Source organism: Pyxicephalus adspersus, chromosome 8 (genome assembly GCF_032062135.1).
Source record: "Pyxicephalus adspersus chromosome 8, UCB_Pads_2.0, whole genome shotgun sequence".
Classification (NCBI taxonomy): domain Eukaryota; kingdom Metazoa; phylum Chordata; class Amphibia; order Anura; family Pyxicephalidae; genus Pyxicephalus; species Pyxicephalus adspersus.
The window spans coordinates 44,063,980-44,079,149 of NC_092865.1; the positions used below are offsets into that span (position 1 = coordinate 44,063,980).

General features: G+C 42.9%; 1 protein-coding gene across 8 annotated transcripts in view; it reads right to left on the bottom strand.

Moving 5' to 3' along the window:
• Window positions 1–1,496: 1,496 nt before the first annotated feature.
• LOC140336864 (natural cytotoxicity triggering receptor 3-like) overlaps window positions 1,497–15,170 on the bottom strand; it is an 18,107-nt gene continuing 4,433 nt past the window's right edge. For 3 of the 8 annotated variants that reach the window (XR_011921954.1, XM_072420272.1, XM_072420269.1), the window contains one exon: window positions 13,156–14,114. Coding sequence is in view for 4 of the 8 variants with exons in the window: in XM_072420272.1 (XP_072276373.1) it covers window positions 14,110–14,114 (5 nt within the window). In the remaining 4 variants the exon portion in view is untranslated. Of the gene's footprint in view, window positions 3,689–5,047; window positions 5,083–5,225; window positions 5,248–5,511; window positions 5,629–13,155; window positions 14,115–15,170 lie in introns of those variants that run through there. The other 5 variants (XR_011921953.1, XM_072420271.1, XM_072420270.1 and 2 more) reach the window with 5 other exon arrangements.

A 15,170-nucleotide genomic window follows, 5' to 3' on the forward strand; every position in this document is an offset into this window, starting at 1 on the left:
TGCAGCAAAGCTTTCACAGACATTAGATGACTGGATTACTTTTCTAGGATCTAAATATATTTTGAAGTTTGTTGAGTAGCTGAACCTTTCTATATAGATGAAGAGGGTTTAGTAGCCTCAGAAGAGAGATATACCCATTGGGAAAAAAAGGCTGCAGTTCAAATTCCAGATTCCAATTGGTGACCATTTGGAAAGAAAATGAAGCCATGATAGAAACTAGGAATAGGGCAAAAAAAGAAAAGTGGCCTGGCCACATGAGGCTGGTCATTATTGGTTTGCCCCAGAAGGAAATCAAACCCTACAGCAGCAACGTAAGTTCCAGAAATGGGTCTGAGGATTTCATTCCAGTGCCTAAAAGCAGTCAGAGTACCACTAACTAACTAAAATGTTGGGGTCTGTGTAGCTCTCTGACCATCACTGACCATTTTAGCTGGATGATGTTGAAGGACACAGAACATTCACCACTGCATGTCCACGTGTGCTCAGTAGGAACCTGCTGTCTTCTGTGAAGAGAATGCCAACAGTGAATCTGCTAGTTTAGGAATTCTGAAATATTATGAAGAATCAGGAGAGAGGAATGGTCTGTGCAACAATTATTCCCTATTTGGAGGTTGTCTTGATGTTGCCCCTTCTGTCCACCATTTGTTGCTTTCACTTACAGCAAAGCAGGTGACTTACACTACCTAATGGGGCGCAAAGGACTTTGGGAATGAAGGACTTTGCAGAATATTTAGGAAAAAAATACTCATTCAGTTTATTTTTTTTCCCTGGTAAGAATTTGCAATCTTCTCAGACTCTGAATTCCAATTCTTTTTCCAAACCACATAATAGAAAAGCAGGAAAAACCTGAAAACTTGTCTACGCAGCAATCATCGGTAAGACCCCAATACAGTCAGGTGGTCAGAGGCACCCCCCAAATGTGGCATCTGTGTTGGCTGTTATGTATATAGAATATGAGGAAGCTTTAGTTTCTTTAATGAAGATATCTGTATTAAATTTATAGGATTATCTATTGACCGTGATGTGGTCGGAGAGAACCGACCAGAGATCTGGTGTCAAACATGAAATCATCTCTAAGATTTATCTGAATCATTCAAATGTGGAGACTACAAGTAGTCCCCGAGTTAAAGACATCTGACATATGGATGATTCCTAGATATGAAAAGGGTTTCCCTGCTAGCTTGTGTGCAGGAAGTAGGCTTGATGTGTGTGTGTGTGTGTGTGTGTGTGTGTGGGGGGGGGATTTGCATGTCTTTTGCTAAACATGGCTGAGGTTGTGCCAATTACCCAAACTGCATGTTTTTGAGATGTGGGAGGAAACTCATGCAGACACAGGGAGAACCTGTAAACTCCATGCAGATAGTGTCCCAGCCCAGATTTAAATCAGGGACCCAGCGCTGCAAAGGCCAGAGTGCTAACCACTGAGCCACTGTGCTGCTTATTATAAAATATAGGTGAAAATTAAACTCCAAAGAAAAGTTTTAGGGACAGTAAAGTGATATTAAAACATTGAACTTTATTTGTACATATAAAAATATAAAAACATATAAACTGTTATAGAGATGACAGAAAGATAAATACAGATATCATACAAATTCACATGGTGATAAGTTTGTTTTGTGACGCATTTAGTGGTAACAATAGTCCACTTTCTCAGAAATAATCACCATGAAAGAGATGTGAAAGAGACATTGTGGTGAATATTCTACAAATGATGCATATGTCACATGACTGATGACCCAGAATGACCAACCAAGAACTGACTGATTCATAATGGATTCCCAAACTTTTTATTTGTGCCAATGCACAACTTCTACCTAAAAGATAAAAGATATTCATAAATTCATCAAGGAAGGTGAGGCAAAGTCTGAGGGTCCGACACCCACCAAACAAAGGATACAAATAATAATACAGTGAGGCCTGGAGCGGGGAACAAAGTGAAGAATAGTGGAAGGTCTGCATGACTGGGAAGGGATTGGGAGCAGGCAGGGGAAGGGTTAACAGTTAACATAGAGAAGGGGGGGGGGGGAATTGCTGAATTAGTATGCTGGAAAGTGACTTACAGGGGGGAGGGAGAAGAGGAGTGAAAAGGGGGGTGAGTCGGAAAGGGAGGGTCTTTTCTCAGTGAAGTTTTTCCCACCCTCCCGCTCTGTTGAGGTGTGTCGGTGAGGTCCTCGAGGGAAGTTGTTGTATTGGACTGTTTCAGTGGGGGTGAGGGTCTCATCTATGGTATGCGACCCTTGGTAAGGTTGATGTTGGAAGTGTTAAATTGTTTTGTTGTAGGGCTGCGAGTGCTGCTGGTATCGTTCCAGAGCTTGAGGTACGGCTGAGAGCATTACATATCACGGAGGTGCAGACCCATTAGTGGCAAGGGGTTACAATAGTGGGGCCTTGGAGGACCAGATACCAGGGGCTGTGTTTTTAGGAAAGGATGTTTTATTAATGTATTGGTTACAGGTATTTATGTTTATTTGGAGTGGGGCACAGTATGCGGGAACTCAGCCCTATCACAGTCAAGCTCCTTCACATCACATTCAATGGGCAGCCAGCATCTTGGAGAACTTTTTTTGGCCATTTTAGGGTTCCAAATGGTTGACCTGTCCGGAAAAATGAGCCTTGGAGCAATTCTGGCCTAGCTGGTGAATAATATAAATGAATGTGGAGGATTTACAACTGATATTAATGATAATTGCACATATAAACAATTCATCCCTTCCCTGCAGATATGAAATGAACAGAAAACATCAGGAACACCTCAGAAAGTCAGTCAAAGGCTGGATATAACAATACATCTTTATCTAAAAAAAAAAATTCAGAAAACAACTTATTCCTAAAAAGAAAAAGAAATGATGGAGGCCCATAGAAAAAGACAGATCCATGAAAAGAGCCACAAAGGCCCAAATAAAGAAGCCCACGTTTCCTCCATGGTATGGAGCTGTCTGTATTTTTCTACTGGTAATATGAAGAACACAGATCCCGTCTGGTGGCTGTATGTTGGTGGTATACGTAATCCTTCTTCTCCATATTGTACAGGGAATTCTCTACTAAAAAATAAGATATTCAGGTGAGGAAGTGACATGACATGCATAATGGCAGCAGCAGAATGAGAAGACACATTATTCCCCTCATTGTTCTTTTAATTCCCAATCTTACCATCTAATAGACACATTATAATGAATCCCCTTCAACAACCAAATCAGACATTTCTGTTAATCTCCTCTCCACCGTTGGACGATTGGGATCTCATTGTTCCTCCAGAGAGCCAAACAGAGACACAGAACACAGAATCTGCAGGTTATGTGGGGGAACTGCAGGAATTTATACTGATAGAATAATGAGAACTAACTGGTAATGGTGGAGACTGCAGTGTGAGCCATCAAAAAGGTGATGATTTGACACCAACAAAAAACAGCGACTAACACTGTCAGGAAACAACGACTGATAACAACAGGAAACAGTAACTTACACCAAGAGCAAACAATGACCAATACCGCCAGGAAACAGCGACTGACACCAACAGGAAACAGAGACTGACACCGACAGGAAATTACTTACACTGGTCAGACCCAACAACTGACACTGGACTGTGATGATGAGAAGAAGTAACACTGAGCCGTGAGCACAGACAGAAAACTTACGGGTTGTTCCTGTGGTGTCCGGGGGTTGCTGTTAGCTGCATCCGGGGGTCCTAATAGAGAGAATATGAGAGTGAGGGTGCAGACATCATGGAAGGAATCCTGTACATTGTACAATGGCACTGTATATATGGAGATGTCCGATCACACAACACAACAATAGTTATCCATCACACACACCAAATATTACAAAGTGACAACAATGTGTATGTTGGAGTGCGCAACATAAATGATATAATATCAGCACTTATGCATATTCCATTTCAAATGATGGGTTCAATATGACTTTTGTTGAGCCTTAATGGGGGTTGCCTTTGAAATGTCAATGTGGATAAAATTAGCAGGAAGACTCCAGCTGGGGTTTGGATCCAAGGAACTAGAAGTACAGATAACACTTCCTTGAACAGGAGGATCACACCATACCAGGTGTGAGGTATGGGGGTTTTGCATTGAAGCATCTAATCTAAAGACTTCTGCAATCATCCTGCCTGGTGTATAAACATACCTGCTATCTGATGACCCCCAAAGGAGCCAGAGGACTTGCCCCAATGCAACAGTGACACCTATTGGAGAATTTGAGCAGTGTATTTCCAGAAGTGGGAGGGCACCTGAGTAAAGGGTGGATGCATGGGCCGAAGGGGGCCTGGAGATATAAAAAGGGACAACTGCCCCAAATCTTTTTCTTTCTCTTACTAAAGCCGCCTACACACTTCCAATTATAGTAGTTAGAAAGGATCTTTCACCATCCTTTCCAACGAATATGCACTGCACGATGCATGAACGAGTGCTGTACATACAACAGAACCTATGCTCTATGCAGAGGGGAAGGCGGAGAGCGACGGAGCGACACTCTGCTGCATGCTCCTTCCCTTACGTTACGATAGTTTGTTGTTCATGGATCTGCCAGGGTGGTCGTTAGGAAGATAAACGACGCGCGCTGAAAGTGTGTACCTAGCTTTACTCTCTCTTTCCAAACTTCGTGGAACCCAGCCAGGGTACAGGATATAGAGGACGGATTTTTTGCGTAATGTATCATTTTGCTTTGTCTATATGATTAATATTTAGCTTGTTTGGAATAATTTTTGATTAATTGGTAATTCTTTTCTCTGTTAATAAATATCTTGGTATTTAAGATCTGTGTGATAAATAAGTTAATACAGACTTAGTAAAGATACAGTTTTTCCAGAAAAGGGATAAGGGAAATTTTCCTTCATTATTGGCACCCAAGAAGATTTTTCTTTCGGTGTATATTTATTATCACCCGGTGACCCCAGGAATGGCGCCATTTCTGGATTGCCATTGGTGTGAAATGTTTGGATTCTATTTGGTATTATGGAATAAATCATTCTTAGAAATCTTCCTATTCATGAACAGATCACTCAGATATCACAAGGCAGGAAATGGCTTCTTACTTGGAGTCATGAAGTCGCTGTAGGCAATCGGATTGCTGCAATGTAACACAGACATCATTAATCGAATCACACGTATGTACATGTGACCTCACATACAATCAAGGGTCATTTTTCAGGTCCTCTTGGGGTTTCCGACAAGAGGTTCCAGTATTAGGAATATTGGGGGAGCAGAACTTACCCATCCTGGATGGAGGAGGAGCCTGTGAAGAAAAGACATGACGTGACAATCTCCAATATCTGGGGTATACTTCAAACATGACCCCACCCCCAACACCCCAACCCTCATATATCGATAGTGACCCCTCCATGACCCATCTACACCTATACAGAAGACATAAAAGTAATGGTGAGCCAAAGGGCAGGAACCTCCCCAGAGGAACATTGTGTACAATTGAAGCTGTTCACCTGCCATAACTTTCACACCTCTAACATTTCTCCCATTATTTAGCAGTGATGGTACCTACCATGCTTGGAGCACACGTAACCTACAACTGCTGAAAACACTGCCAAAAGGTGGACCCCACCAACCACTCTGGCAAATATAAAGAAGGATTTGGGAGCTTCTCGTACAAATTTTGCATCTGCAAGAGAAAGAACAAAATCTTTGTTTTATTATGGAGAAAAGTGAAATGTATTCCAATAAATGAAGAGAAAATACCCCTCAAGCACAGAATTCCATACAAAGGTTCTTTCTACATCTATTAATTGAATCTCTTCAGGATCTGCCATTGATCTGCTTCCACCCAGCTACACTTATTCACATTTCAGTCCCTGATTGTAATGTTTGTTGTGGGATGTGTTTGTGATTTTCCACATTACAGGAAAATGATAATGATTTGGATGAATTTTATATAAAATATAAATCTATAAAACATTTCCAATCCTGTGTTTTTCTTTACATTTCACAGACATTCCTGTGAGATTCTGCTCCATGGTGACACAATGACATCAGCTGCACATCTCCCATTCTATCAAATTTCCAAGGTGTCTTGCTGGCTTCAGATCCAATGGTTGGCTATGGTGCAGACATGGAGATTCATCAGAACAGGCTGAATTTTGTGGTCTTCATCAGTCAAGGTTTGGTAATCCTCCATCCCAACTGCAACCTCACCTTTTATTTTGTCTGACAGGAACCAACGTGGTCTTATCCTGTTGTCCCCACCACCTCAGCGTTCCACTATGTGTCTATTTTGAGATGTTTCTGCTGACCAAAGTTGTAAATATCGGTCTCTGAGACCTCATTTGCTGCCCCTATTACTGCCAAGCATTAATTTGGGGTGGGGGTGCTACCATTGGTGAGCTACTCAAGCCTAAGTTTGATAGGTTTGGTAGGTTTGAACCCGCCATGGGTTTAAGCAATCTCACGTTTTGCAGAAGAAGACCGGAGTTTGTACATTTGTCATCTGGTGGCAGTGAGCATTCTTATACCGTGGAAGCATCTACCCCAAGGCAGCGTTCACTGACATGAGTAAGCAATAACCACAACATAACCTCATGGCCGGTCTGAACTTAGAGTAAGAGTTCATCGTTTTTAGCAAGCTGGAATACTGAACACATGTATTGTGGATATGCAGGTGGATGGGAGTGACTTGATAAGAAGAAAGTTGTGGTTGTTGATGCCCTGACAGGTCATTGGTAAGAAAGCAGCTAGTAATATACAAAATATAATATTATAACTATTAGTGCATTTTTCTAAAAAGTACAATATAACAAAGTCATAATGAGCCAACAATGGTCATGTAACAATCTGATTGGCTGAGATCAGCGTATATTTGTACAGATATTATAGAATTGAGTGCTGACATTTTCTAGATACTCCACAGTTATAGAATATGACAATACCCTGGAGTAAATAGAGTCATGTGATCTTGTCGGTGAAACTGTTTCAGTTTTGAATCATTCTATGCATCCAATAAAGAAAAATAATAATTTTTTAGAAGCAGCTTCTGAGTGTTGCGTCATTCATTCACTGTTATTCAGAATGGTTACTGACACCTGCAGTATAGGGAGATTTTAGGGAACACACATTTCATAGAAATAACTTTCCATATTTATTTATATAAATGTTGTAAATAAACAAACTAAAAGTATCAAACAATAAAGTATACAGAACGGCATGCTGGATACATTCAGGGGCATCGGTTCTATGTTAAAAGAGTGACACGATTCCTAGCAGTGCGCCACTTCTTTGGACTTTCATGTAAATGCTCTCCAAATAATTGCCAAATAATAGTTCTGTAGCTAATGCTTGTATCTTACAGGTATAGTAATAACTATCATGCCAGGTACACAACTATAGAGGGGTATGAGGCATAAATCAGTCTAATGCCAAGATTCCACGTGTTCTGTCTGGCAAGCAGCGATTTAACAATAGACAGCATGAGAGTTGTTATTCTATCTGAAAGATCCAAACGTTAACTACTGAACTATTCTGTGGAAAGAATTGCTATTTGGATGGCATTACAATAAAGTCTGAAGAAGTGGCACACTGCTGGGAAATGTGTCACTTTAATCATAGGGAACGTACGCATTTTGTGTTGTACCCGGCATTGTTGTCCTGTTTGCTTTGTTTTATTGATTGATTCTGTTAGTTTTTTTAGAAAATGTATCTAATTAAATATGGAAAGATTTATCTTAGTATGTGAGTATCCTATAAACTCATATTTTAATCAGTAGTGTTTTTGAATAAGCAATTCATGGAGGAGAAAACCTATTTCTGATTAATTTCTGGATTTGCAGTGCTTGTACTTACCGTCTAATAAACACTTCCACCTTGTTATAGTGAATCGATGGCCACCTGCTGGGTCTTCCTGTCACAGAGTTTCCGTGTGATAATTTCTCCACAGCTCACATGTGTAATGTCAGAAACACTCATAACTGCTTTTTAATAAATCATTTATAGCGGCAACATTAGATATGGTTACAAAACTTGTTATGAGACTCAGCAGGACCCTCAAACCTCATCACCAGCCAATGCTGGCGCTGACCATAGAACCATGGAAGATGCAGATGACACAGGATTTGGCAATGGCTGGGGCGTTGGAGGGGGCAGAAAGGGTGATGCCCTAAGTGACCTCATATATAGCTGATTCCAGGAAGGGCCCTGGCCTGGTGTGATATTTATGTTCAGGTTAGTTTCAAAGATATAATATTCACCCTCACTGAGCTGACATCTCCAGTCTGGTTCATTTTTATATTCTTTTGAACAAGTAACAATATACCAATAACCCCAATGTTCTAACCCTAATCCCCAACCCTAAACTCATAACTTTAACCCTTCACCCTTCTAAACCCCAATATCATAATACTAAGGCTCCAACCCCATCACTATCCCTATCACCCTCTGACCTATCTCCCTTTAGCCCCAACACTCTGTAACCCCATTACCCTCTAACCCTTACCCCATAACCTATACTGTGGGTGGCCATGGACTATTCTGTGGTTTCTGTAGGGCATTATATGTATTTTAAATCCCCTTTTTGTGTCTGTACCACTTGTAGGACCCAATGGTGGACTGCATATTACAGGCGTCCCAACTGAAGGGAAGTGCTGCATACAAAACACATAGAGCACACTTGCATTTTTGGTGTCAACCCCCCTCCCCCCTAAAAAAAATCCACTTACTATACAAATTTACACTTTGTGAAGCATATTAGCTACAAGGTAAAAAAAGGTAATGCTCGGCTACATGCCCCGCTCAAATTGCTGGCAGCAGCACAGGTAACTTTGGTGGCAGAAGGAGGCAAGTCATAGTCATCCATTGTCGGAAGCTGCCTGTCACCACAGCTATGCCTCAACAACCGCGACCGCCACCACGAGCACCAGCTCCAGAGCACCTTTCGGCCCAGTTAGATGTTCGCCCGTGTGGGCATTTTTTTTATGTCCATAGTGATGACAACACTATGGTCATCTGCAAGCTGTGTGCTCCACACTTGAAACGAGGCAAAAACCCAAACAAACTTGGAACAAGTTGCATGAGCACCTGGCGGGAACACCTGGTCAAAGCACAGAGCTCTAACTGCTCGATCTTCCTCAGCTGCCTTTCCTCATTCTGCCACCAAAGTTACCCATGCTGCTGCCAGCAATTTGAGTGGGCCATGTAGCCGAGCATTACCTTTTTCAGGCTCAACCAGCGGTGAGCAGAAGCTCCAACGCAGATCAGCTGCTGTTTGTCGCATTGCTAGCAGTCAAGACCAGGCATCATTGCCATCCCCCACTACTTCTACCTCCAATCTTTCTGTGGTTAGCATTAGCAGCGGCAATTGCACAGCTGATTGCATTAGAGCTCCTCTCTTACCGGCTGGTGGACTCCAATGTGTTCCGTTACGCGAACCCACAGTACGTTATGCCTAAGCGACAGTATTTTGCAGAAAAATGTGTTCCTGCTTTGCATTGGTTGGTCGAGCAAGCATGGAGTGGGAAGATATATTTCCTATACAGCTCACTGGGTAACTTTGGTGGCAGCAGGGGAAGATGCAGCTGCAGCAAGGCCTGCATACCTACCTCTGCCCAGAGCACATCGCGATGCAATTTCCTCCTCAACTTCCACTTCCACCTCCTCCTTTGACTCTTGTGTCTCAACCTCTTCCTCCAGGGACACTTTGCCGTGGAGACCCAGCACCTCCTATTCGGCAGCATCTGTTCACCGCCAGCAACAACCTGCAGTTTGCTATTTCGGTGCACATTTCAGAGGTTGTCACGCAGTCCTGAGGTTGGGAAGCCTGGGTTCCCTCTGCCACACGGACACAGCCATTCTAAGTGGCTTGCGGGAGCAGGAGGACATATGGCTAACTCCCAACAGACTTCAGCCAGGCACGGTCGTGTGTGACAACGGGGCCAATCTGCTGGCAGCCCTGCGTTGTGGGAAACTCACACACGTACCTTGCCTGGCTCACGTCATGAACCTGATAGTACAGCGCTTCCTTAGGAATTACCCAGACCTCCAGCCGCTGTTGCTGAAGGCCAGAAAGTTGTCAGCGCATTTCCGCCGGTTGTACACAGCCAGTGCCAGATTGGTGGATTTACAGCAAAATCTCAACCTGCCAGTGCACCAATTAACTTGTGATGTGGCCACATGTTGGAATTCTACCTTTTACATGCTGCAGCGGCTGGCTGAACAACAGAAAGCGGTGGTGGATTATGTGGCGGAGTCTGTTTGTTTCAGACGTATACCTACACTATCTTTCTTCAGCCCTGCAGAGTGGCTGCAAATTGAGGACTTGTGCACAGTATTGTCACCTTTTGAAGAGGCCACGAGGATGATCAGCAGGGATCAGGCCTGTGTCAGTGACACCATCCCCATCATATGTCTGCTGGAATAGATGATGGTGGATCTCGGACCCGACACAGAGTGGACGCTGCATCAAGAGGTGTTTCAAACATCATCTCTGACATACGTGCCTACAAGACATAGTGTACCACAAATCCAGGAAGAGGAGGTGGAAGAGAATGAGGTGGACATTGCAGGCATGGGAGAAGGGGAGGAAGGGGCAGAGGAGGATATTGAGGGTTCATGGCATCCATCCACCCAAACACAACGTGCCATGTTCCGTGGATGGTAAGACCAGACGGAAGAGGAGGACGACCCTGTGCTGCTGTTCGACCCACAGGAGTATGGGTCCAGAATTACCTCAGCTGTGGGTAGTTTGAGCCACATGACAGCCTTCATGCAAGAGTGCCTAGCCAAAGATCCACACATAGAACACATAAAAACAAAGACTGACGACTATTGGATTGCCACGTTACTAGATCCATGTTACAAGCCTGAGATACAACAACTGATCTTGCCCCAATACAGGGGACCTAAAATGCAGCACTACCAAGAAGTGCTTGTAAGGGACTTGTGCTCAGCCTTTCCAGCTGCCAGCAGCAGCAGCAGCAGCAGCAGGGATCCCTATGGCAGTTCCACCAGCCATGGGAGCCAAACAACTGCTTTAAGCAGCGGTAGAGGTCGGCATGGGTGGCAGAGGTCGTCTATGCCAAACTATGCAGGCTTTTTTCAGAGGAAGCAAGCTGCCAGTCGTGCAGCAATTGCCAATGACACTCAGCAGCGGTACTCATCTGCAACCTGCAAAGCCAGGACCCACTGGGCTACTGGGTATCCAAGCTTGAGCAGTGGCCGGAGCTGGCAGAACATGCCATTCAGATCCTTGCCCACCTGGCTGCAAGTGTGTTATCTGAAAGAGCGTTCAGTGCAGCTGGGGGCGTAGTGACAAGGGGATTTGGCTCTCCGCAGAAAATGTCAACCGAGTCACATTTATTAAAATGAATAAGGCTTGGATCGGCAATGACTTCAACCCCCCCCTCTGCAGAGTGAACTGATTAGTCGTCAACTGCTGCACGGCCTGCTGACACCTTGATGGAAAGACCACGTTCACAGCCTTTCGGCATCTCCTTCTACTCCTCACCCTAGTGGCCCTTTACCTCTACTCTGTCTCTGAGGTCTATAACTTGCAATGGAGCTGTGTAACTGGCTAATTTTTTTTTTACCAAGCATCTCCCTCAGGGCCCTCTGCCTCTATCTACTTTGAGGCCTATATCACTTATAATGGAGCTGTGATTCATAATTAAATATTTGTATTTTTAGTAAAGAAATAAATACATTTTTCTGTCCTTTTGGATAGATAGCAAGTGGTATCAAAAATAAATATCTGTTTTTTTTACAGAAATAGACATTTTATATTTATTTTGATAGATTGCACGTGGTATCAGAATTAAATATCTGTATTTTTTTACAGAAATACCGAAATTTTTCTGTTCATTTTGATAGATTGCAAGTAGTATCAGAATTAAATATCTGTATTTTTTTTATACTGCAATGTATCTATCAATGTATCTATCTATCTATTTATCTAACAGTTAAACACTCTACCTATCTGAGTACAGTAGATTTCAGGACTGCACCAATACAGAACAATCCAACAATCTATGTGACTAAAGCTACGTACACACTTCCAATTATTATCGTTGGAAAACGAACGACGAACGATCCTGCACGATATATACGAACGATCGTATAGCACCGATCCTGCACATAGAGATAACGACACGATCGTTCGTAGATATTGTACATACAATAGATACGATCGTTTAAGGGATAGAGGAACTATGTGCACGACAGGAAAGTAAACGAACGTTCGTTCATTACGCATGCTCAGCCCATGGACGATCAACGAACGACCGTACACACGAACGATGTTCAACGATCGTCGTCCAATCCGATCCGCCGGTCCGGTCGTTCGTTTCCAACGAGTTTCCTCGTTCGTCGGCGTCGTTGGTTACTTTTTTACGAACGATTTTTTGCCCAATCGATCGTTCGTCGTTCGATTGGAACGATAAAAATTGGAAGTGTGTACGCACCTTAATAGTGTGAGTGTTACACAGTCTAAGTAAAGCACTTTTTTTTACTTTGACAAATCAAGCCAAGCAGCACAGGAAGGTTGTGATGCTAGCAAATCTCTGTCAGGAGTGGTAAATGCAGGCACGCCCTGGCCTTATATAGGCCAATGGCTGCCTGTGTGGCATGCAGTGACAGACAGCCAATCGGCTGCCTGCCACAACAAACATGGAGGGGAGCATCCCTGCTGTTATTGGAGGGCCCTTGGCATCATGGGGGAGGTCCCTAGGCATTGTGGGAGGGTCAAATTTGGGGCGTCGAATCCAACAAAATTCGGGTCGTGTCGACCCAAATTTGAACAGCCATATTCAGGCCGAACATTAGGACGACCCGAATTCCAACAACAACACTACCTCTGACCACACTGTCTTGCATATAAATGACTAGCCTATACAAATCCACGCTACACTAATCGCATTAAAATAAGCGGTAGAGAAAAAAACTGACGTGATAGAAACTAATCAGAATCAGCATACCTATTTTAGTGTAAATAAGTTTAAAAATTGAAGTCAAGAAAACATTTGTTCAAAATTGTTCCCCAGTGTAATATATTTAGTTCTAACAGTCTGTATATTAAGGTAATGTTTTCAGAAGCTTCAGTCATATACACAAGCATGCAGGTAACTGTGGGAATTAGCTGAACACCTCTTTATGGATCAGCAATTCAGAAAGTTTTAATGATGGAGGATTGGAGCACCAACCAGACAGTATATTTTATTTATTTTTTTAATATGTCAGAAATGGTAGTTTATATAATTTATCAATGACAGGTCCATTTTAGGAGGATAAACTATTGGGGAATGTGCATGTGTCGTGTAGATGTACTGCAGTTTTTTTTGCGCACTGACATAAACATTGAGGTTTGGTAATCTCTCAGGAGTCTTGTGGGCCAATAAACCACCAACCAGACTGGAAAAGGTTTTCATACCTAACATGCTTAGCACATGATATAAGGTAAATTATTTAATCTTCTTCGTCATATTTACACAACACGAGATGGATCATATAGTGACTGATATATCATAACTCCGATATGGTCTCCAATTACTGATCAGTGTGTGAAATTATCCAATCATAATCAAGAATGGTGACAATGTGTGACACAATGGGATACATTTCCTGTCATCGTGATCAAAGGTGAAGCAAATATTTCCAGAGAAGAGATAATGGGATTCAACCAATAAAACATGGAGGATTTTACAACCCAAAGACTAATGATGTGAGATGGGGACACCTGGCATGGTGTAGCTGGTGCTGGAATTTTTCGGGTTATCTAATGGTGGATTTATGGGGGCCATAAACTGCCTGATGAAGTTCTCATGATACATCTGCTGGGGTCATGCTGAGACCTGTCGGTGTTTCTGGGCCTCCATGCTGTCAGTGGGACTCTTCATTTTCTGCTGGAGAGATGATAATCAACATGAAACAGCTGAGAACTGAGAACATCCACCAACAACCTCAGAGGAGACGATATAGCTGTGGTGGAGATTCTTTTGGATCAATGAGCCAACATAGCAGAGAAGATGCAGAAACTATGCAATGCCCTTCCATTAATGGCTGTGATTATCCCATCCAGGTTTAATAATTGCACCTACTGATTGGCATTGCAGTGATCTGGTGAGCGTACTGTCAATTGTTCCTGATGTAGTCTTGGATCTCAGAACTATTATTCTGTGGAAACAGGAATACAAATAAATTACAGGATATATTAAAAAAATGTGTTGTATTATGGTCCCTGTTGTGCTATGCTCATCTGTTATAGGACATGTTCGCCTGGCTTAAAAGGATCTCATAACACAGATGTGGTGGGGAGATGGCACTACGCCTGGTTACCCCACCAACCAGAATCTGCAATTCACCTTGTCACATGACTGCTCTTCCTGAAACACCTGACCTCTCCCTGAATTCTAAATGTTTGATATCAGCCAACAGAATCAACTGTTGGGGAAATAGCTGTCCATCGATGTTACTGTTTTCTTCTAGGAAACAAAAGAAACCTACAGATAAAGCCACAGCCTCTACTATTAGATTGATGTGGGGTGATGGATGAGTCCGCAATGGTTTTGTATGGGGTGTGGAAGTGTCAGATTGGTCAGACTGATTTGCCTTGGCTGTTGTCACCTCAAAAAGAAATATCAGTCATGTATTTAAGTCAAGTTAAAGATGGTATGTCTTCAGTGCTTGGAGGGGGTTGCCAGATAAAACAACCTGAGCTCATAATGCCTTTCTGTGGTGGAAAGTATTATGGGTGAGAGCTATTCCAGTGTAGGAACAGAGCACAGTGGGGGAATGAGCTGTGATAATAATAAAGCTTTGGGTGGTTTTATACAAATCCAATCATGCCAACTTTTGCACAGCAGATGTTTCTATAGATCTCCCCCCCATCCTTCTCCAGTGACACACCCATTTCCTGTCCTATCTCCTACCGTTAAACACAAATTTCCTGTCCTGTTTCTTCCCCTGTAACACCCATTTCCTATCCTATCTCCTCTCCTTACACACCCATTTCCTTTCCTATTTCTTCCCCTGATACAACCATCTCCTTTCCTATCTCCTCTCCTTACACAGCCATTTGCTTTCCTATCTCCTCCTCTGACACACCCATTTCCTTTCCTATTTCTTCCCCTGACATACCCATTTCCTTTCCTATTTCTTCCCCTGACACACCCATTTCCTTACCTATCTCTTCCCCTGACACACCCATTTCCTTTCCTATTTCTTCCCCTG